The sequence below is a fragment of the Microtus oregoni genome, unplaced genomic scaffold, assembly GCF_018167655.1.
Source record: "Microtus oregoni isolate MIOR12 unplaced genomic scaffold, Mior012 000010F_ref0000083, whole genome shotgun sequence".
NCBI classification, from domain to species: Eukaryota; Metazoa; Chordata; class Mammalia; order Rodentia; family Cricetidae; genus Microtus; species Microtus oregoni.
In genome coordinates, this window is record NW_024543069.1 from 22,805,303 (window position 1) to 22,826,287 (window position 20,985).

A 20,985-nucleotide genomic window follows, 5' to 3' on the forward strand; every position below is an offset into this window, starting at 1 on the left:
TCCTTTTGCTGTTCAAGGACCATTTCTCAATTTTTTTTTTGCTTTGGTTTGTCTTTGTTTTCTTTGTTTATTCTAGCCATCATAAATCATTCTATAGTCCGTCTTGTGCAGGACCACAAATCTGGAATTTCTCAACAAATATGTTCCCTGAGTCCTAATTATTTTAAATCATTAGGAAAACCTGCTTTTAGTTATTTATTTTTTGACATCTTTTCACTTTCAGCTACAAAGGAATGGGTTTGATTATAGCATTTTAATACATAGATTACTTTCTGATTTTTTTTATATCACACTCCAACATATCAATCCTTTTAAATTGGATTACACAACAGAAAATCTTTATAAAGAATTTTAAAGTTTGGTACGGCTTGGCTATCTTAATTAGTACTGTATAGTTACACATATCACTGAAAACACAAGAGTTTGCAAAAGGTACAATCTACTACTCTCATCAAAGTTCAATCATTTTAAACACATGGGCATTCTAGTTTGATATGATATTTCTATGATTATTATGTGTCCACGCTATACTACACATTTAACATTCAGGTTTACAGACTCTCTCAGGTTGCTTCAGTCACAATCCTTTGTGGCTCAAGGCTTTATTTCTAAGTATGTGTGTCTCCTCCATAGTCTTCAAAGCTTCCCGACTTTCCTGTACATGAAAATGTCTGACTGTCTCACTGAGTTACATTCGTTTATAAAGTCTCCTGTGACTCTTGCATGTGTTACTGGATGCTGCCTTTATCACATGGATCCTGGTTAGATAAAAAAAAAAAAATTTAAGGATTGAGAATCTTTGAGGATAAATCTGTATGTCACAAGGTTTTACATAAGTATTCCACTGTTATTGCACACATATGATTGCAGTTAGGGTTAGCAATGATATCCGTGTTGATATCCAATGCCATCTTTCAGGAGTCACTTACTTAGGCCTTCACTAATGTTTGGCATTGATTGCTCCCCTCTCTGAATCTCTCTAGAGTATGACTATATCTTCTCTCCAATAGGACGCCTTGTGATGTGTTTTCTACTTTTATTTTAAATCACAACTGATGTTCATAGATCCCAATACTTTTTTAAAATTTGAATTTATTAGTCAAATTTTAAAAGTGATTTCAAATGAGATAGAGTTACATCTCTCACCCCTTTCCTCACTCTAGGCCAGTGGTTCTCACCTGTGGGTGGTGACCTTTTGGTGGTCCCTTATCAGATATTCTGCATGTCTCATGCTTCCATTAGATTCAGAGCAGTAGCAAAACTACAGTTATGAAGTAGCAAGAAAATAATTTTATAGTTGGGGTTCCCCACAACATGAGGAACTGTACTAAAGGGTTGCAGTGTTAGAAAAGCTGAGGAACACTTCCCAAGACCCTACCAGTACACTGTTTAAACTTTTCCCATGACTCTCAAGTAGACAGCTTCTGAAAAAGAGCCCACTCCTGCACTATGTTCCCAATCCTCCTTTTCCGAAGCAACCTCTTCTTTTCTGTTATATTTTAAAGATGTTGAAAGCTCGACAGAGTTCAGGTGGGGAGTTGAGCCTGTACTTTTAGTCTCTTTTATCCTGTGAAATCCAGCATAACAGCCACTGAATACCTGTTCTTCTAGTTGGAGACCTGCACCAGGAGAAGCCTTTTTTCCCCCCCTAAATGGAAACCCTTGAGGAGAAAGCCGTGGGAGAGAAACATCGAACCTTGCTCTGCCAAGGTCCCGTGGAACTGAGAAGAGGCTGGAGAAGGAAGAAACAACACCTCTCCTTGCTCAGTGATGTGTTGGTTGTGTCTAACAACCTGTGAGTATGTGCATTGTGCCTTCCTTACTGTGAGACGCTACACTTTATTAGGCCTTACTGTATAGAACTAGAAAGGATTTTATTTCTTTTATTGTTTGAAATTATAAGTACTTCATTAGCATTTCATCCTTCCCTTTCCTCATGACAAGTCCTCCTATATTCTCCTCTTGCCATCTTTCAAAATCATGGCTTCTTTTTTATTAATGTTTGCTACATATATATGTTTGTTAAGAAACATGTATATACACATATGCTATATATTCTGTGTATACTAACTAAATATAACCTATTCAGTCTGTATGTATACACACACACGTGTGTGCGTTTTCAGGGCTGTCTATATGCTCTCTGTAGGGAGAGAATATTTATTTTACTGTCAGAACTCTTTGTTGGCCTATAAATCTTTGAGTAGGGTTGAGGTTTAATGGACTTTGCCCTAAAATATTTCTCATTCGATTTCAACAAATGTTTAAGTCATATTTTAAAACCATGCTTTAAACCAGTCATATTTAACGTGTTGTTTTGCTGTTTGATCCTGTGGAAGGAATAGCAGCAAAAGTGAAAAGGAGGCAGCTACAGAAGCACGTGAGGATAATGATGTCTGCAGGACAGAGCTCTGTTCTACAGTATACACAACCTACCGGGTTCATTTTCCTCTCAAAGTTCCCAGCCCGTCGGCTGATGGTTAGTTAGTGTCGGACTGCAGCATGGGTGAATGGCCTGACTGTCTGTCTGTCCGTCAAGCTGTCCATCTTTCTAGTCATTTCCTGTCAGATCCTCTTCAGTCCACAGTTGGAAATGCTCACATTTATTTTAACAAGATAGTAGTAAAGTCATTTGAAATACAAAAGGAAATACTGACAATTTGCTACACGAGCGTAGTTTGTGAAAGTAAGTGGAATTTACCATGTTTTTGAGAATTAATGAAAATAAGATGGTTGACTTTCTTAAAGGTCAAAAGATTTGTTCTCTGCTGTTGTGTTATGACAGCAGGTAAAGTAATTTTGAGATTGTCATATACTTTATGGAATGAGGATTGTCAAGTTTATAGGAGATGATTTTTTTTTTCGAGACAGGTTTTCTCTGTGGTTTTGGAGCCTGTCCTGGAACTAGCTCTTATAGACCAGGCTGGTCTCGAACTCACAAAGATCCGCCTGCCTCTGCCTCCCAAGGGCTGGGATTAAAGGCGTGCGCCACCACCGCCCGGCTTGAGATGATTTTTATTATTACATTTTCTTGGCAGATTATACCTTAAAATATTATAATTAGTGGTTTCCTGTTTAAGCATTTCATATATAGAGATATATTATCAAATTGCATATAAATACATATGGGATTAGCTGTCTTGAGGGTAAAAAGCAAAAGAGAATACGGATGTTTCATATATTTGAGACATAGGTAAGTATGTGTGTGTATTCTGAAGCAAATGTTACATGATATGCTTGTATTATCAGTACATCATCTTACACTAAATGGGGTGGCCGAAATTTCTTTGTGGGATCATGTTAGTCTCATATATTTTGGATTTTAGATAAATTTCCATGTAGGATTTTTGAATCAGAGGTTATACTTTGATATATTGTTTTCTGAATCTGAGAACAGGGAGTCTTTATTGTGTGGCCGCCTCCTAGCTCACAAGTCTCCAGTAGAGAGAGTTCCATGTCCAGGTTCACACAACAAATGCTCCGGGTAAAACCGAGTCCATCATTAAAAAAAATATAAAAAAGCACGGTAGTGGGAAAAAAGAGTTGTCAAGAGATAGAAGGAACAGAAGAGAGAAAGTGATTGAAAATAATCCGAACATATTGTACACACATGTGAAATTATCAAAGAACAAACTCCATACAAAAAATATAAAAAAAGTCACTCGATGCTCCCAGTATGATTGTTTCTCAAAACAGTTTTGATTTTATGAGAAAGCTTGATAGGAAGACATTTCTAGTCCTCTGACGAGGTTATATGAAAACCAAATCCTCTTTGTGCTTAGCTGTATGAGATGCACCTCGTGGGTTTAATAAAGGGCGTTGTACTGAGCTCAGGTTCTCCTGCGCAGTTGCTGACATGACTTGCTAGTACAAGGGAAACGGCAATGGAATTTGAATTTTGCTAAGTCAGGCAATATTTCTCTATTATTTATTATGAAAAGGTCATTAGATGGAGTCATTTAAGTAAAATATAAAATATTATCAAACTTCTTGGTAGTGAAGTTATGGAAGAAAATAAGCAGAAAAGTTTGGCACTTAACTAAAAAGATGGTAGAATATTGTAACACGCGGCTTTCTAAAAATGCCATGTCTTTAAATAACACGGTATGGTCATTCTGAACACTCATCAGTCATAAATAAAGTCCATTCTATGATTGACTATTCTTGGCCATGAAAAAGTGTGAACCCTGTAACTTCCTTCAGCACAGATGTTGTGAAGGCACATCTACATGACATGCGCTGTGCCGAGGTGACAGAAAGGGATGAGTCCTCCTCTGCTCTGGAGCAGGAAGAACTAGGTCTGAGCACAAGTGATTCCAACTACAATGAAAAGCAAACTAACACAATGACGTGACTCTCTTTCAGGCGTAAGAGAAAGTTCAAGACTAAACATGTCATCCCCCTGAGTTACCTGTGGATGGGTGATTATGTGGACATAGTCGGGAGAGACAGCAGCTCTGCTTGCAAGTCCATTCTCCTGTCCTGGCCCGTGGGAAATTTTGTGGCCACCTTTCGGTAAGACCTATAGCTTGGAGATGTGTTGACAAGAGGCCAGCTGTGGAAATTGTCAGTCAACTTAATCCTGTTTTATTCACAAGGAAAAAAACCCAAATCAATTAACCGGAATGTTTACAAATTGTGAAATCATTTTAGCCTGATTACGTACCAACTCAGGCTTTTCCCTCCCACGATGACCCTGGTTTTCTGTACTTTCCACCACACACATTTCTTCATGTAAGTAGATTCTTTAGATTCTCATCTGTGGTGTTCATCAGGACTCCACACGATCCTTAGGGTGGAAATGAGATGCGTTCTGTCCTTTGAAGGATGTGGACAGGACAAGGCCTTACTCCATCTCCACATTCTCCTTCCCCAAACAATCTGATACTGTCTGGGTTCTCATAGAAATTGATCTCTCTCCAGGAATATTGTATAGTATAATCAAATTTGACAAATACCTACTATACTCCCAAGTGAATTTCTTTATCTTTTTTTTTTTTTTTTTTTTTTTTTTTGGTTTTTCAAGACAGGGTTTCTCTGTGGCTTTGGAGCCTGTCCTGTTCGAGACAGGCTGGTCTCGAACTCACAGAGATCCACCTGCCTCTGCCTCCTGAGTGCTGGGATTAAAGGCGTGCACCACCATTGCCTGGCTAAAAATGTTATCTTTAATTGTACAGATAAACATAATTACTCATTGAAACTCAGTTCTTGAAGGTTTGTACAGTGGGATGTATATCTTTGGTGTCTATAATCAACTCATGAGGACCAGTGTCACTAGACCATCAGAGTCAGGGTTAATTTTTGAGTTCATATAAATGTCAGATTCACACGCTTGTCTTTCATGAGAGGATGTAATCATGGCATACCGGGTATACCTTGAGTGGCATCTTGGAATCACAGGATTGTGTAGCAAACACCTGCTCTGGGCAGCATACATTTTTCTTTTGAGTCCACATGAAAAACTCATCATATGCAACCCCCAATTAGGATTCTCCTCTTTCCTCTGTCCAAACATCTAACCTCATCACAGAATTGACTCAACTAACACAAGCACTTGCAAGTTTTATAAACTTCCTAGGACCCGTGAGTTTGCTCTTACCCAGGGAAAGAATTTCCTCGGGAATCTTTGAGAAAGAAGATCATCTTTGTGGCTTTCTTTTCCCTTGCTAATGTCCCTGAAGAATGTATATAGATATTGTGTAGTGTTTTCCCCACCTTGAGATTGAGAGGAAGTACTGTATTTTGGGATGTATGAGGAGTTTCATGACGGCATTTCCGTTAAACTTTTCTTTTCATGAAGGAGTAAAAGCAGGAAGTCTTATTTAGACTAGTTCACATTTAATGAAATATATATCAGTTGTTTCCAATCATGCATAGCACTAAGTGCCTCCAATGTCACTTTCTGTAATGGTGAGAACAGATGTGTTGTCTATGTCCATGTGCAGGTTGGGGATCATAGGCACAATCACCTTTCTGATGAAACTGGTTGCAGGCAGATTAAAACGTGGGTGAGCATTAATGGTAGAAACATGAAATGTGCCAGTCTTTGTGTAAAAATCAGTCCATAGTTCCATAGAAATTAGAGAGCATTTCCATGTGACTGTGCAGCCCAAACGTGAATGTAGGACCATGGCAAAGGGAGAAGTAAAGTTTCTGCACGAATGTTCTTCCCAGCATGGACCATTATTTTTCATAAAGTGGAAAAAAATCACATATTAATTTTATGTGTAAAATAACAATATGTGGCACAGGTTTGTGAGAAAGGGGAAATAAAAATAGTGAACTTCACAACCAGCCTCCACACTGTAGTGAACTTCCTCTCATGTGAGGTTTCCGGTGAAAGAACGGGTCAATCAGAGCCCCGCTCCTGTGGAGAATGCCACCCACCCCTGTGCCCTCACTCATGAAAACTGACACATAATATCTTTTATGGGTATAGTCTTCAAAATCTTAGTATCAATGTTTCAAGAGTCTAAATGTTTTCCACGTTTTACATTACAGTTCTATGGAACAGAAAGATCGGTGGTATTCTTTTCTCCAAAGGTATATTATTAGCGTTCATATTTTATTCCTTAGTAGCATGCCGTGTTCCATTTTAAGTATATATATGCCTGCCTGCCTTCTTTCTTTCTATCTATCTATCTATCTATCTATCTATCTACACTTATCTGTCTATATATGTGTACATATGTACATATATGTATATATGCATATCTATTTGTGTATATGTATGGATATCTATATAAAAATATAGATATATGCTATATATCTGTATATTTATATACTATATGTTATATTTCTATATTTGTATCTATCTATCTATCTATCTATCTATCTATCTATCTATCTATCTATCTACGTATCTATATATCTATACATCTTCCCTTCACCCTCTATGTGTGGTAAACTGTACTCTCCAGACTTGCTTTAAATGGATAGATTTATCTATATATATAAACATATATAGAGAGAAGTTCTCTTGTTGATTTTCACCCATGTCTATTAATATAATGTTTTCTTTGTTGCATAAAAGTAATTTCTAGCCTGTAACATAAATCATGATATTTATCAATATAAATACATATTCCTACATATAGATATATTTATAAAATCTGATAGACTGACTTCAAATGTGCTGTTGATTAGATGGTCCCTGACTACTGCTTTAATTTCTCCTATTAATACACAGAGTTGGTTTCACTTTGAGGAATTTCTGGTTGCCATTCTCTTCATTTTCTCCTCTTTATTCTATATATTGGCGTAAACAGTACTCTACCAACTTATTTTAAATTCCCCTCAACACAGATTTCTCTACCATGAACACTCAATCCATCTGCTGCTTCCCACTGTGAAGTGAAGCAGGTTCCTGCCCTTCTCTTGCAGACAAAATATTTTGAGGACTGGCTATGTTTCTAAAATAATAACTTAGGGCAGCAAGCTATTACCTAAACATGTCTTTGTTTCTGAAATACTTCTGAATATTCCCTAATCTGTATGCATATTTCTGAACCTATAGCTTTACATTAATGATATTAATAAAATAAGCTACTAGAAAATTCATTACTGTATTGTATGTTTTTATTGCATTTGAACAGATCCATTAATGACGCCACAAAGGGCTACAGGAAGCATTTTAAACTCCCGATATTCACTGAGGATATCCCAAACTGTGTCAGTGTATGTGAATATAAAACAAAAGATGAAACTGCAAGTCCATTACCAGAGAGTAACAGGCAGTTTGTAGAGCTGTGGAAACTGGGAACATAGGAAGAGAGTGAAGGGGAGAGAGAGTTTGAGAATTTAGACAACATTTTTGTAAGGGGTGTATGTGTATACCATGCCTATATGTCTTTCATATGTGATATGTAGAAAGCAGCATGAAACAAGATTGATCCATATTAGCTACAGTTCCCCCCAAAAGAAATAATTTCTGCTTAAATGACTGAGTAACCAGTACCTAAGTACTTGAAGTTAAAATAAACATGTTACTGACAGTCTTCTCGGGTTATGATATAGAAAGGGAAAAAAACAAGATATTTATTGTACATTAGAAATGTCATATGGCTTGCAGATTATAAGTGATGGCTAGACAATAACAATGAATAACATGTTCCCAAGTTATTTTATAGCATTTTCTCTGCATTTTTATAGCCTTTATATATAACAACAACAGACTTGGAGACAGTCAATGACATCATCCAGAAGTTACTCCCTATGATAGGAATGCCTGTAAGTTACTATCAAGCTACTTTGAGTTTTGTTTTCTAGATCTACATATGTGCAAATGTGCATATAAATATTTACTTAAAAATGTGATCAAGATAAATTTACATGTCATATTTTAAAATAGTATTTTGGAACTGAGGCCTCAAAGATAAAATCATAGATTTTAGAGGGTCATTTTTCTTGGATATTTTCTTGGCCATTTAAGATTCATGTGAAATGAAACTCACAGCCCAGTGGTCTTGAGCTATCTGTTTGGTCTTACTATTGAATTAAAAAATTAAAAAATAATGGACAAAATTTAGTCATACACAAATACACACCAGATTGAAAGACTGCCAATCTTAGAGGGAAGGCAGCTTTTCTCCCTTTTCCTTTCTAATTCTTTTCCTTTACTAATTGTTATATAGTTCCTTCTCTCTTCAATTCCTTGCTTTTCATTTCTTTCTGTGTAGTTAGTTGTAGGTGTATGTGTTTGGGTGTGTTCTTTTTTCTCTTTTTTGTAATCTTTATGCATATTGTCTGTCTGTTTCTATCTCTGTTCTTTTGCTCTACATACATATCTGTGTATATCTTTGCATTTTTGTGCTTAAATATACATGTATATCTCTGTGTAGTTACATCTCTGTTGTGCGAATGTGTCTCTGTATGTATGTATGTCCCCACTCTATCACTTTCTGTGAGTTTGTATTCTTTCTCTCTCTTTGTCTCTCTCTTTGTCCAGGTCCCTCTCTTTCACTTTGTGTGTGTATGGGGTGTGGTAGTGCTGTGTTTGCCTGTGTGAATGTGTATAACTGCTAGTTTTAATGATTAAGGCTGCTGTAGGACAATGTCTTTTTTTAAAGTCAGGAACGAAAAGTAAAGTACAATTAGTGATAACTCCAGTTGAAGTCTATTTTCCCTTTTTCCACTCCTCTAGAGTGCTAAATATTTCAAAGAATATAATATTTAGATGGTTGATTCAAGGATCCATTGCACCGTGTGCAGTAATTAGATTGTGGAACTTGTTTTCAGCACCTGGCCTATTTTCTAGGTTAGACACATGTCCTTCATCTCCATAGACAGGACATCTCTGAATGAAAGTCAAAGTTGTTTTTACTCAGAGGCATCCCTCAAACCTCCGTGATTTTGTCTATTTTGCCCAATGCTGCCGAAGTTACCACATCTTTCAAGTGATACTTTACTCAAGAAATCACTTGAGGCACTGAGGGTGTATGGCTCTCTGGATACTAGGCTGTGTGGGCATTTAAAGTCAAACGTCAATATTCCACACTCAGTGTGGACAAACAGATATAACAGATCTCAGAATAGCATTTTTGTTGGTAAGTGTTGATGGGTGAATGCAATTTCTTATCCCATAGTTATTCAGATCCTACTGTGGATCAAAAGATGTAGGTTCCTTCAGACAGGCTGTGCAAGTACCCAGGGTTGTCTGCTGAGATCAGCCCATATGACTCAAACTGTAGTCAGAGGACACATCATTAGTACTGCCCTTAATGGTTTTCCTGCTAGAGATCTGGGAATGCTTGCAAAAGGTATTCTCCAGAGTCCACTTTGAATGGCTATGTGTGATGGTTGGATCTTTTTGCCTCCCAGAGTGCTCAAGGTTACCAACTGTGGTTCTGTCGTGGCTATGAGAAAGCCCCAGGCCTAGTCCAAGGTAAGCAATAGGGAAATCTAAATAGGGACTAACTAAGTTCAATGTTCTCACTCTGAACTCAACGTTTTCATCATTCAGTCTTAAAGTTAAATGCACATTAAAATAAATAACTTAAACATTATTTTATTCTTTGATTCATAATTACCAACTACTTAATATAACCATACATTGATACCATCTCTTTTGGCAATAGTTTATGAACTGGTGGGAAAAAAGTCTGGAATTTTCTTACACACTTCTACCTGAGAAACAGAATTTCCCTAAAAAGATAAAGAAACCAAGACTTTGGGTATCTTGTTTCTAAAGAAAAATAATTAACATTCATTTGTTGAAGATTAAAGACAATCCTAGGGACTAGAGAGTTGTCTCAGTGATTAACAACACCAGTTACCTTGTTGTTTTTTTCAAAGGTCTGGATTCAGTTCACAGCACTCACAGACATAACATGGTGCACAAATATACATGGGAGCAAAACACAATTACATACATAAATAAGTCTAAAATAAAATTTAAATTTTTTATATGAGGAATGTTTAGTTTGCTCCTAACTACATAGCTTCCGTTTTGGAAAGAATGTGAGAGATCTAGCCATTTCTCTGACCCCGTGTAAATACAGGCAGCTCACATCTCTAGGACCTGTATTTCCCCACTGAATGGGAGGTACGATGTTCAGACTCTTGGAGCCTACCTGACGGCATCACCTGTGATTCCTTATGTTGCATTTTTCTGGAATTTTTCGCAAGCATATTGACACATAGGTAATAGTAATAGTAGATTTATCAGAAGCATTAGGATAAGAATTAAAATTGTGAGATTACCAAGTCTGCTCACGAGCAGGCTTTTCAATTGGTACTGAACAGGTGATGTTCTAAGACATGAAGTGACCCTCAGACAAGTAACAGTGAGGATATCTGTTGGAGACTAGAAAACACTGCCTTGTTCAAACCTTTCTCGTGTACCCTGAGAATAATCTGTGTGCATATTTTTGATTATTCAAAATAAACTGAAATTACACTACTATTTCATTTATAATATTTACTTTCAGGGTCTTAGTACATTGGGCAGCATTAGGGGCTTAATTCACCTCCACACTGGATACTTTGTTTCTTTATAGCACAGGCTATTAATATTGAGTCAGATAGGTAAGGGATTCCTGGTCCACAATGTCACAATCAAATAAATGCTGGGAATACAGGCATGTGTCAAAATGTCTGGTCCTTCTGCTTTTTATTTTTATCTGTCTGTCTATCTATCTATCTGTTTGTTTGTTTGTTTGCTTTATGATTCTAGGCAAAGCATTTTTAAAATTTTTAAAAATCTTTTCTCATTTTACATACCTCTCCCAGTTCCCACTCCCTCCCCTTCTTCCACTAACTCCACCTTCTTCCTTCCCCCATGTACTCCTCAGGGAGGGTTAGGTTTTCATTTGAAATCAACAAAGTCTGAAACATCACTTTTTTGAGGCAGGAACAAGGCCCTCCCCTCTATATCTAGGTTGAGCAAGGTATCCCTCCAAAAGAGAAGAAAAATGTAAACCATGGGAGTACAAGTAGCAAAAGCCACTCTGCTGCTTCTGAAAACCATGTCGTCATACTGTGAGTGGAAATAGATTCTTTATATGTGTGACAGATATCATAAAAGAAAAATATTGAACAGAGCAGTGCTTGACACGATTAAGAAAATTAACTTCAACATTACCTGTCCCCAAACCATAGAAACATCTTTCCTTTCCATGCTGAAGTAAAATTCCAATGATGCAAAAATCTTGATATCAAGGCAGAAACCAGCAGTACTTAAACCTGTTAAAGGGGAGCACAGCAAAAGTCACCCCTATACAGTGTACTGATGGCCTATGTTCTTCAAACAAAGTGACAAGTTCAAAGTTTTCTTCTCTGTTTTTAGAGATCTCAGCTTACACATCCTTCCCTGATGTGTATCCAGGAAGGCCACTGAGGCCCAGTCTACTTTGACCAGAGCACAGTATAACAATGTGTGGTAAAGCACATTGGCAGGATTTGTCTCATTCATTACTATGAGTTACAGCTCATTCTTATTTTCTTCTCATAGAGCATGAGCATCCCTATGACATTATAATGAGGAACAGCCTAAGTACCTTCAATCGAAGGGAATCAAGAAATTTCACAGCTTTTCCTGCCCTGCCTGGGCTGTATGTGGAACAACCAGATATACAGGGACGATTCATCCTAAAGCCCAGAGAAGCAGCAAGAAGTCAGGAGCAGAGCAGTGAGTCCATTACCTTCCTTCATGTGTCCTTTCTCAGTTCCAATTTCTATCCTGCAAAAAAAAATCAATACAGTGTGTCATTTCTTGGTTCAAAAGGGGGCACTGTCGAGAACAAAAACAAGTTACTATATGTATATGTGCATAAACACACATGCAAATGAACACACATACTCACTCACACATCCTACTACATCTGTATAAATTTACTTGTAATTTTGGTCTGAGTATTTGGTATTGGATATCCAACCTATATAGCATGCTGAGGAAGACTGCTAATTTTGTATTTTGTTATGTGAGCCCTTTGTTTACATTGAATGCATTTGTTGTAACTAACCTATTTAAGATTTCATTGTGGTCCAATATTATAATAAAAGCAATCTTAGAAGAGAAAAGGGAACTTTGATTTCAGCTTTGAATTAATACTATAGGGGCAAGGACCCAGAGTCTGGCTGACAAACGTAGTCATGCACACTTTCCTATGAGGGCATATGCTAATGACAAAAGAAATTTGACAGTGGGTCTTCCAAAAGTTCAACAAGAAAGCTAAGAATGGGGAGAGACACACTATGACATTTGAGAATAATAGAACACTATTAGATCTGAACACCAGGAGTGTGACTATGAATAAGGATGTGACCACGGAAGCATCTGACTGTACGTAACACAGGCGCTTGTTCCACTGGGCATCAAGAATCTCATGGTGTAATATGGGGTCAGACAGTGTTGAGTTGTGAGATTCCCACTAGAGGACACCCAGTTCAAGTCTCTAAGATTAACAACAGCGTAGACTATAGGGAAGAAGAACATACGCAATGACAGAATGGGTAGCCAATTTTAGAATGTGGGGCATTCTATATTACAAATGATTATTACTTTGATTGTATGCATTACACAGGACCATTATGCATTTGGAAATCAGTAACAAAGGCTGCATAAATTAAAGTAACCCATATAATGATATCATCTCCTCTTTAGATACAGAGGAGCCAAGAGCTACGAAAAGACGGCCTTTCATATCTCGGTGGTTCCACAGGGGCTCTGTGCATCACCAGGACCAATTGTGCACAGCCCTGCCAGTTGCTAAGACAGGAAAACTCTTTGGAAATGATCTGACTGCCATTTGTGAGGATGGCAATCTGCCCACAGCAATTCTGGTAGGTCTCACATGGTCCTTCTCTGGCTGTCCTAAGGACAAAATCCTGCTTCTCCAAAATACCAAATACTTCTCCAAAATACTTCGAGTCTTTCCTCAAGTGGAGAAACAAGTGCGCATCAAATCATTGGCTTAAGATTAGGAAGGTAAGAGGGTGCTATTCACCAGGAACTGTGTATTGGATAAGTTGCAGAAATCACTTTTCCGTTGTGGAAAATCTGATATAAGTAAATAAATAATGCCTTAACATTAAGGTGGGTTGGGTACCACAGATGATAGAAGCACCAAATCCAGTTCAAGTCCTCTCCACTCATGCCAGGTCGTGCACTGCACCTGTGCACACCATTGGCCTGGTTCTCAAGAAGAAGGAAATCATGCTCTGTGCTGCGGATAGAGTGACAGGTGCTTCTCTTTCTTCCTCTCAGGACATCCTATCCTTTATTAGTGAAAAAGGGCCAATCACTGAAGGCATCTTCAGAACATCAGGTGATATAAGGGCATTCCGAGCCCTAAAAGAAAGACTGGATTCTGGGACAGAAGTGAACTTAAACAACGAAAGTGTCCCTGTGGTGGCATCTATCTTAAAGGTAGGGAGAGTCTTGTGTCTGCTGCACTCTAGAATCCTCTGAATCTGTGTGAGTAGTTGCCTTCACTGTGTTTAGTCTTGAAGGACGGTAGACACAAATGATAGAAATCTGGTGGGCAAAAGGTCGCTCTGATGTTCACAACCTCAGGATCCAGCATAAATCAGTTACGGTGGACAGTAATGTAGCTAAACATCTTTAATTTGATGCCTCCGTCTTCCTCACGGGACACTTGTTTCAAAATAATAGTGTATTTAGTATCATTTTATAGAAGCCCATGAGAGTCACCCTGTTGCAGGCCTAGTCAGGTATGTTTGATTTCTGAAACTTGCATTGATGCATGCAAAAATGAATGATAGAATGAACAAGATAAAAACAAAATTATGTAATTTTTTGAAAGAGAAACATTACAATAGCAAAACAATTCATACGCATGCTTATTAACAGATCCAAAATATTATATGTATATTATATATACACATATGTGTGTGTGTGTGTGTATATATATATATATATATATATATATATATATATATATATAACATTAATCATCCCCGTTCTATAGTATTTCTATGACCCTCATTATGGTCTGGCCACACAGTGAATATCAACAGTTCAGAAATGACTTAAAGCAGGCAAAATAACACAGTTTAGGTATATAAAGTAGTCAGGTATTACCTCTGTGAGATACACAACTGAAATAGATTTGATGATACAGGAACACATATATTAAAACTCTAAATTTTCCTTTATACTACCATTTCACATCCTAAATAATTAGCCCACCCTGCTACTAAATATGCTATCAGCACCACGTAGGAATTGACAATGAGTCATGTTTGCGCAGTAGCTCAACAGCAATTTCCCTTGGTGCACTGAGGCTCAGGAATCCTCAGAGGATAAGCATGCTCTGGAAAGGGAGCATGTTCAGTGACATCAGGCAGAGATGATGCTGTCTCCTCCCAGACTGTCTGCACCAGCCATGGCGTTTTCTGCTTCTAAGCACAGAGACCCGCTTGTAAGAACACGGTGAACAATACAAACAGTCATGGTGGACTTTGCGTATCTGTTATGTACTAATGATAGAAGAGAGGGTAACTGGTACAGTTTCCTCACTAGCTTATCTCAATTACTTCAGTCCACACATGGTACATGGGACAGCTCTAAAAAATACTTGATAGTTTTAGATAACTGATAACGGAATAATTCCTAATGTGTAATAATAAAAGTAGCTTGGTACATTTCTTGAAAGTTAAATCCATATGACCAGTACAAACAGCAGTGACCGGAAACTGTCAAGGTGGTTTGAAATCTTAATTTTTCAATGACTAACATCAAGGCACCATTCAGTTTTAGCTAAGAAGGAATTATGCAGGTTGTTGCATTGCCGTCTAACCTGAGGTTTCTGTTTTCCTCTCCTGAGTGCAGAGATTGCAGGAGCATGGCACTGTGCTTTCCATGTATTCTCACGTGTCACATGCCCAGTTTGTGACATTCTCTTGACAGTCACTATAAAAAGACACACATTCCATTTCCACCACCACTTACAGGATGGTATTAGAAGCATTTTCTCTCAGGACACACAGCACATGAAAGGAAGTCTATGCTCACTCAGTCCTTCCTCATGAGCACATGGGTCCCTGCAATTAGATCACGTTTTCAGAGCCATTAGGATTAGAAGCATAAAGCCCTTGATTGTGAAGAAATGAACATAATGTGTATTTTGTCATTTAGAAATGGGATTTGAGATAAGATACTGATTTCTTTAGTGTGTGCTAGTTTTCTCTACTCAAAATCTGCTCAAAACTCAGAGGGTCTTCACGTCAGACAAGCCTCCAACTAGGGCAGGCTGGGAACTATGAACAAAGTTGAAACTAAATGGACTTTTACAGTTGAAAGTATTTTGAGTAATTTCTGTGATTTTTTTATTTTCCACATTATTTCCTCTTTGTCTGTAAGGAATTTCTTCAAAATATACCAGGCAGTGTGTTGACGTCTGGACTTTATGATGAATGGCTCGGTGTCCCTGACCAAGAGTGTGAAGAGAAGAAAGTAGCTGCAGCACAGAGGTAATGCTTCACTGATGGCTGGAACAACACTAACACAGTAGAAGTCATGTTTGCTTAGACACATTAGATTATACAGCACAGAATACTAAATATATTGACTGAGAACAAATGGTTTCAATTGTTCACAATCACAGAAGAGGATTTGAAAAGAGAAGTATGATTTGGGGAGTCACAGTGGCTCGTATTTAAAAAAACTCATCATTATGTGTATATGTATTGTATATTTATTAATTAAATTTCACTATTTATTTCTGACTTTGGGGAGATATTCCAAGCAATATTTATAGGACACATTCCGCTTTTCATTTGATTCTCAGAAAATCATGAATAAGATACAGATTATTACTCTGTTCCCTTTCTTCATATTTATAATTTTATAAGTACAATTTATTGTTTTAAAATAACTTATCTCCGTGTTCAGTCTTTTAGAGCAAATACCCCAACCAAATGTCTTTCTTTTGAAAACACTTTTCGGGATATTGTACAAAATTGAGCAAAAATCTGAACTCAACCATATGACATCATCAAATTTAGCTGTTTGCATCGCTCTGAGTATTCTATGCCTGCCTGGTTCCAGCAACTTGGAACTGCCAGATGTCTCCAAAAAGGTAACAAGACAAGCATTTTTTGCTTATGGAAAACAAGTCTTCACAATGAGGCAAGAATACAGGAATATCCTGGGAGTCTGGGTTTTGTTCATTTGTTCATTTTTGTTTTGATGTTGTTTTGTTTTTTAAATAAATGCACCCTTGATTTTCATTCTTCTGTGGGAAGAATCATTTGTGTATCTTGAGTCAGGAGAATTTAAATGGGTATTAATATCTCAGTCCTTTGTCAATTGTGATTTAGAATATTGTTAGATTAATCCACTAAGTGCTAGTGTTCTGAAATGATAAAAAAAAAATATGGTGCTGAGTTCAGAAATCAAGGCTAAATCCTTGATGCCATCACTGAGGGGTGTGGGAATTTTTCTTTGTTTTCTTTTTTTTTTTGTTGTCTTTTTGTTTTTTGTTTTTCAAGACAGGGTTTCTCTGTGGCTTTGGAGCCTGTCCTGGAACTAGCTCTGTAGACCAGGCTGGTCTTGAACTCACAGAGATCCGCCTGCCTCTGCCTCCCAAGTGCTGGGATTGAAGGCATGTGCCACCATCGCCCGGCTCTTCTTTGTTTTCAAGGTGGTTTCCCAAGTAAACAAAGGTAATGTGGATTGCTTTTCTCAGATACGGTTGTTCTAATATCTGGTTAGTGTGATTAAATATATCCTCAGCCTTTTGTTGCTAATTTTGGTTGGATTAGAGAAATTCTTGAGAACACTTTTCTATTGTAGGCATCTTTCAAATACTATAATAAAATAGCAGGATTTATTCAATATAAAGATCAAATGGTTATTTTGACTCTCGGTATTTGAGTTTCTGATTCACTATTGATTGCTCTTTGGACTGTAATAAATACATTAAAGAAAGGCCTCATTGATGTTGGTTACTTTTACTCTTCGCTCTTTTACTTTTTGTTCTTTGAGCTTTGAGGGACTTGCCACCGGCTTCCAAATAAATCCACATGAAGTCCTATTCTTTCTTATGAGTGCCATGCCTTAGTTTTGCTTGTTTCTGGTAAACTTTCCTTAACTTAAATTATCCATTCCTCCTTTAGCCTCTGGGCTTTAAACTTTGTCATATATACCTTTTTTTTGCTTCTTACTCCCTGGCTTGCTGGGTAGCTGGGTAGCTGGGTAGCTGGGTAGCTGGTACTTAGAGTTCTCTTCCCTTACTTGTTCCTAGATATTGCTCCTCTCGTATTTCTCCCATTTATTTTCCTTGACTGCCATTCTCCCAACCCTTCTTCCTCACTGTTGGATGTTCAGCTCTTTAGTAGATCAATCACGTATTTTAAACAGGGGAAGTAGCACAGCCCCACAGTTTAAAAATGCAATATAAAGGAATGTAACACATCTTTACATTACTAAACAAATATTCCATAATCTAAACAAATGTAACTCATCATAAAATAATAATCTACAACATCTGACTCAGAACATCTTTTCCTCATATTGTATAGCATCAATGAATGGAAAAGAAAGTTAGGATCCAAACAGCTTGTCATTGCAGTCCCACAATTATTCAATATCAGCCAAATAGGCCTTCCTCCAAATACCTCCCAATGTAATAAACCTGCATGTCAAGCTGTTAGTATTGCATCTGCACTGAACAAACAAGAGACCCATGAAATCTGCCCTTCATTTTTAGACACCCAATCGAACGTTCAACACATGATGCCCTCATTCAAGGGTAGTCTTCCTCCTTAACTGTGCCTTTCTGGAAGCATCCTTACAAATATGCTCAGCCATGTCTGTCACAAGTGGAAGGATTTTAGACAAGTTACTCATCACAGTGGGAACACTGGAAATCATCCCCATATGGTATTGCATTATGATGGTCACATTTTAACATCTGGTCATAAAATATTTTCATTTTTCTAACAGAAAACTCCCCTCTATTTTATAGAAGGTGACTTTTTCTCAGAATTTTGAGGTACCAACTTTTAGCCTCAAGGCTAAAATGAGATTTACAACCATGCAAAAGGTCAGAGATCTCTGTGTTTACCTCCTTTTGTCACAGATTTCTCTGGTCAGTTTCCTAACTGAGAATTATCCAAAAATATTTAGAGAAGGCATTCCAGTTCATCGTGAGAGTCCATCGGTTTGCTCTGATGGGGAGAACACTTACAACGCCCTTAACACTCAAACTGACAAAATTGTGATGGAAGAAAGTGAGCGTGAAGAAGACCCCTGCCCCAGTGGCAGCACGTGCCCCACAGGCAATGATGTACAGCCCAGAAGTCCAACTGCTCCTCGTCACAATGAGGAATTAGAGGTGAGTATAGATGTTCTATTATCACAACTTAAAAGTTAGACACATTTATACCTGAAAACACCATTTACAACAAGCATCTCTCTCAGTCTGGCTTTCTCACCTAAATTTCTTCCCAGCTACTGGCCTTTTAGCTTTTTATTAACCAGTGAGAGTAATACATATTCATACTTTAGGAAAGAACAGCATTCCCCTTGTTTGTTTAATTAAAAATAAAGGTTTTAACCTTAATATAATACTATATACCACAAAACAGTTAATAAGTAAAAATTATCGTAACAATATCCATTCCACTGGCATCTGACAAAATTAAAGAAAATATTTAATTATCTATCTTGGTGAGTCTAAAGTTTTGTATCTAATTTACTTTCTATTATAACTAAGGAAATGTCCAATTAAAACTATTTAGTCCTCAACTCCATCAAAGAACCCAGAGGGTGTAGTGTTACCCAATGAGAAGGGACATCAGACTGCCTGGACAGTCACCCAAATTTCCACTGTAACGCTGGGGCATCCAAATCTGCCCTAAAAGCCTAGCATATCTGACAGACTTTCCTGTGAAGCAGGAAATTTTGAAGGACAGTGCAACCTAATCCTGTCAAAGTTCATCAGTCGCCTTTCTTGTATCCTGCTAGTTCAGTTTGGAAAGTAACCATCAGCAGTTGAGGCAAGGGTAGTTTCTTTTTCACATGGTTAGCTTTTGCCATAAGAAACAAACTCCGTATGGAATTTTTTCAGTGCCCATCATTTTCTCTATTTTAATTGGTGTTGTAATAGGAGCAGCGGGGCCGCGTCCCAGGCACCCGGCCGCCTGCACGGCTAGCTTTACCCAAAATAATTACACAGAAACTGTATTCTTTTAAACACCGCTTGGCCCATTATATCTAGCCTTTTCTCGGCTAACTCTCGCACCTGGACTAGCCCATTTCTAATAATCTGCTGTAGCCCACAAGCTGGCTTACCAGGAATGATCTTAACCTGCGTCTGCCTGGAGTGGGAGAATCATGGCAACTCCCTGACTCAGCTTCTTTCTCCCAGCCTTCTGTTCTGTTTACTCCACCCACCTATGTTTTAACCTATGAGGGCCAAGCAGTTTCTTTATTGCTTAACCAATGAAATCAACAGATTGATATATGACACTCCCACATCACTTCCCCTTTTTCTGTTTAAACAAAAAACAAAGGCTTTTAACTTTAACATAGTAAAATTACATATAGCAAAACAGTTCTTAAGCAAGAATCACAGTTAAAATATTTATATATATTTTATCTTTTATCAGAACAATGGAAAACTATAACTACCTATCCATTCTTCAACTCCATCAAAGACTCCAGAAGGATATAATATTACCTAAGTAAACAAGAACTAAGAAACTTCAAACTCTATAAATGACAAAGACATCTCGCTGCCTGGACAGTCACCCAAAGTACTTTTATAACGTTGGGGCATCCATCTTCAGCCTTTAGGCCCATAGTATCCAGCAGACATTTTCATCAAGCATGAAATTCCAAAGACAGTTCAGTCACTTTCTGCTGTGTCCTGCAGAATGTCTCACAGACTCTTTCATGAGTCAGGAACCCCAAAAGACCGTCTCACCTTTAGGCAAGTTCAGCAGTCCTCTCTCTGCGGGTTCTCTGTGTCCATTTAATGCAACAGTCCAGGCAAGAGCAGTTTCTTGCCCAAATGGCTATCCAACTCCATAAGGATCCTCTTCGATGCCCATCTTCCTCTCGAAGTAGATTGGTGCCACCAGGGGCAGACATGTCTCATTGTCATGAAAAACCCTAAGTTATTAAAACATTTAAAATGCCATATTCTGCAGTCTTTGAAAGATATGAAGAATGTCTATCTAACTGAAATGTATCTCTATATATCTAGAAAATCTAACTAACATGTCTACAAGCTTTACTATTATTGATGATTATCCATTAACAACTTATATTTTCTAATTATACATTACATTTTAAATGAACTACACAATCACAGTACCTTAATCAATATCAGAAATACATATACATAACAAAATTGACCTTAAAATCCATACCAATGCAAATTATTCATACCTATATCATTTCCCCCTTTAAATGTAAAAGAACATTTATAAACAATATTTTGGGAAAATGGGCACAGTTTTTTCTCTCCAAACTGCTTCCTGCTGAATGGGGGCGTCGTTAATTAGGTCTTTCAC

The 20,985-nt window shown here is 37.6% G+C and overlaps 1 protein-coding gene across 1 annotated transcript in view; it reads left to right on the plus strand.

Moving 5' to 3' along the window:
• Nucleotides 1–1,652: 1,652 nt before the first annotated feature.
• The window catches only part of LOC121453041 (rho GTPase-activating protein 20-like), a 39,335-nt gene continuing 20,002 nt past the window's right edge, over nucleotides 1,653–20,985 (plus strand). Inside the window, exons 1-12 of the mRNA XM_041659561.1 lie at nucleotides 1,653–1,795; nucleotides 4,366–4,515; nucleotides 6,502–6,543; nucleotides 7,596–7,677; nucleotides 8,152–8,229; nucleotides 9,820–9,883; nucleotides 11,951–12,127; nucleotides 13,103–13,281; nucleotides 13,706–13,867; nucleotides 15,824–15,933; nucleotides 16,355–16,541; nucleotides 18,546–18,800. Of these exons, the coding sequence (XP_041515495.1) occupies nucleotides 1,653–1,795; nucleotides 4,366–4,515; nucleotides 6,502–6,543; nucleotides 7,596–7,677; nucleotides 8,152–8,229; nucleotides 9,820–9,883; nucleotides 11,951–12,127; nucleotides 13,103–13,281; nucleotides 13,706–13,867; nucleotides 15,824–15,933; nucleotides 16,355–16,541; nucleotides 18,546–18,800 (1,629 nt within the window). The remainder of the gene's footprint in view (nucleotides 1,796–4,365; nucleotides 4,516–6,501; nucleotides 6,544–7,595; nucleotides 7,678–8,151; nucleotides 8,230–9,819; nucleotides 9,884–11,950; nucleotides 12,128–13,102; nucleotides 13,282–13,705; nucleotides 13,868–15,823; nucleotides 15,934–16,354; nucleotides 16,542–18,545; nucleotides 18,801–20,985) is intronic.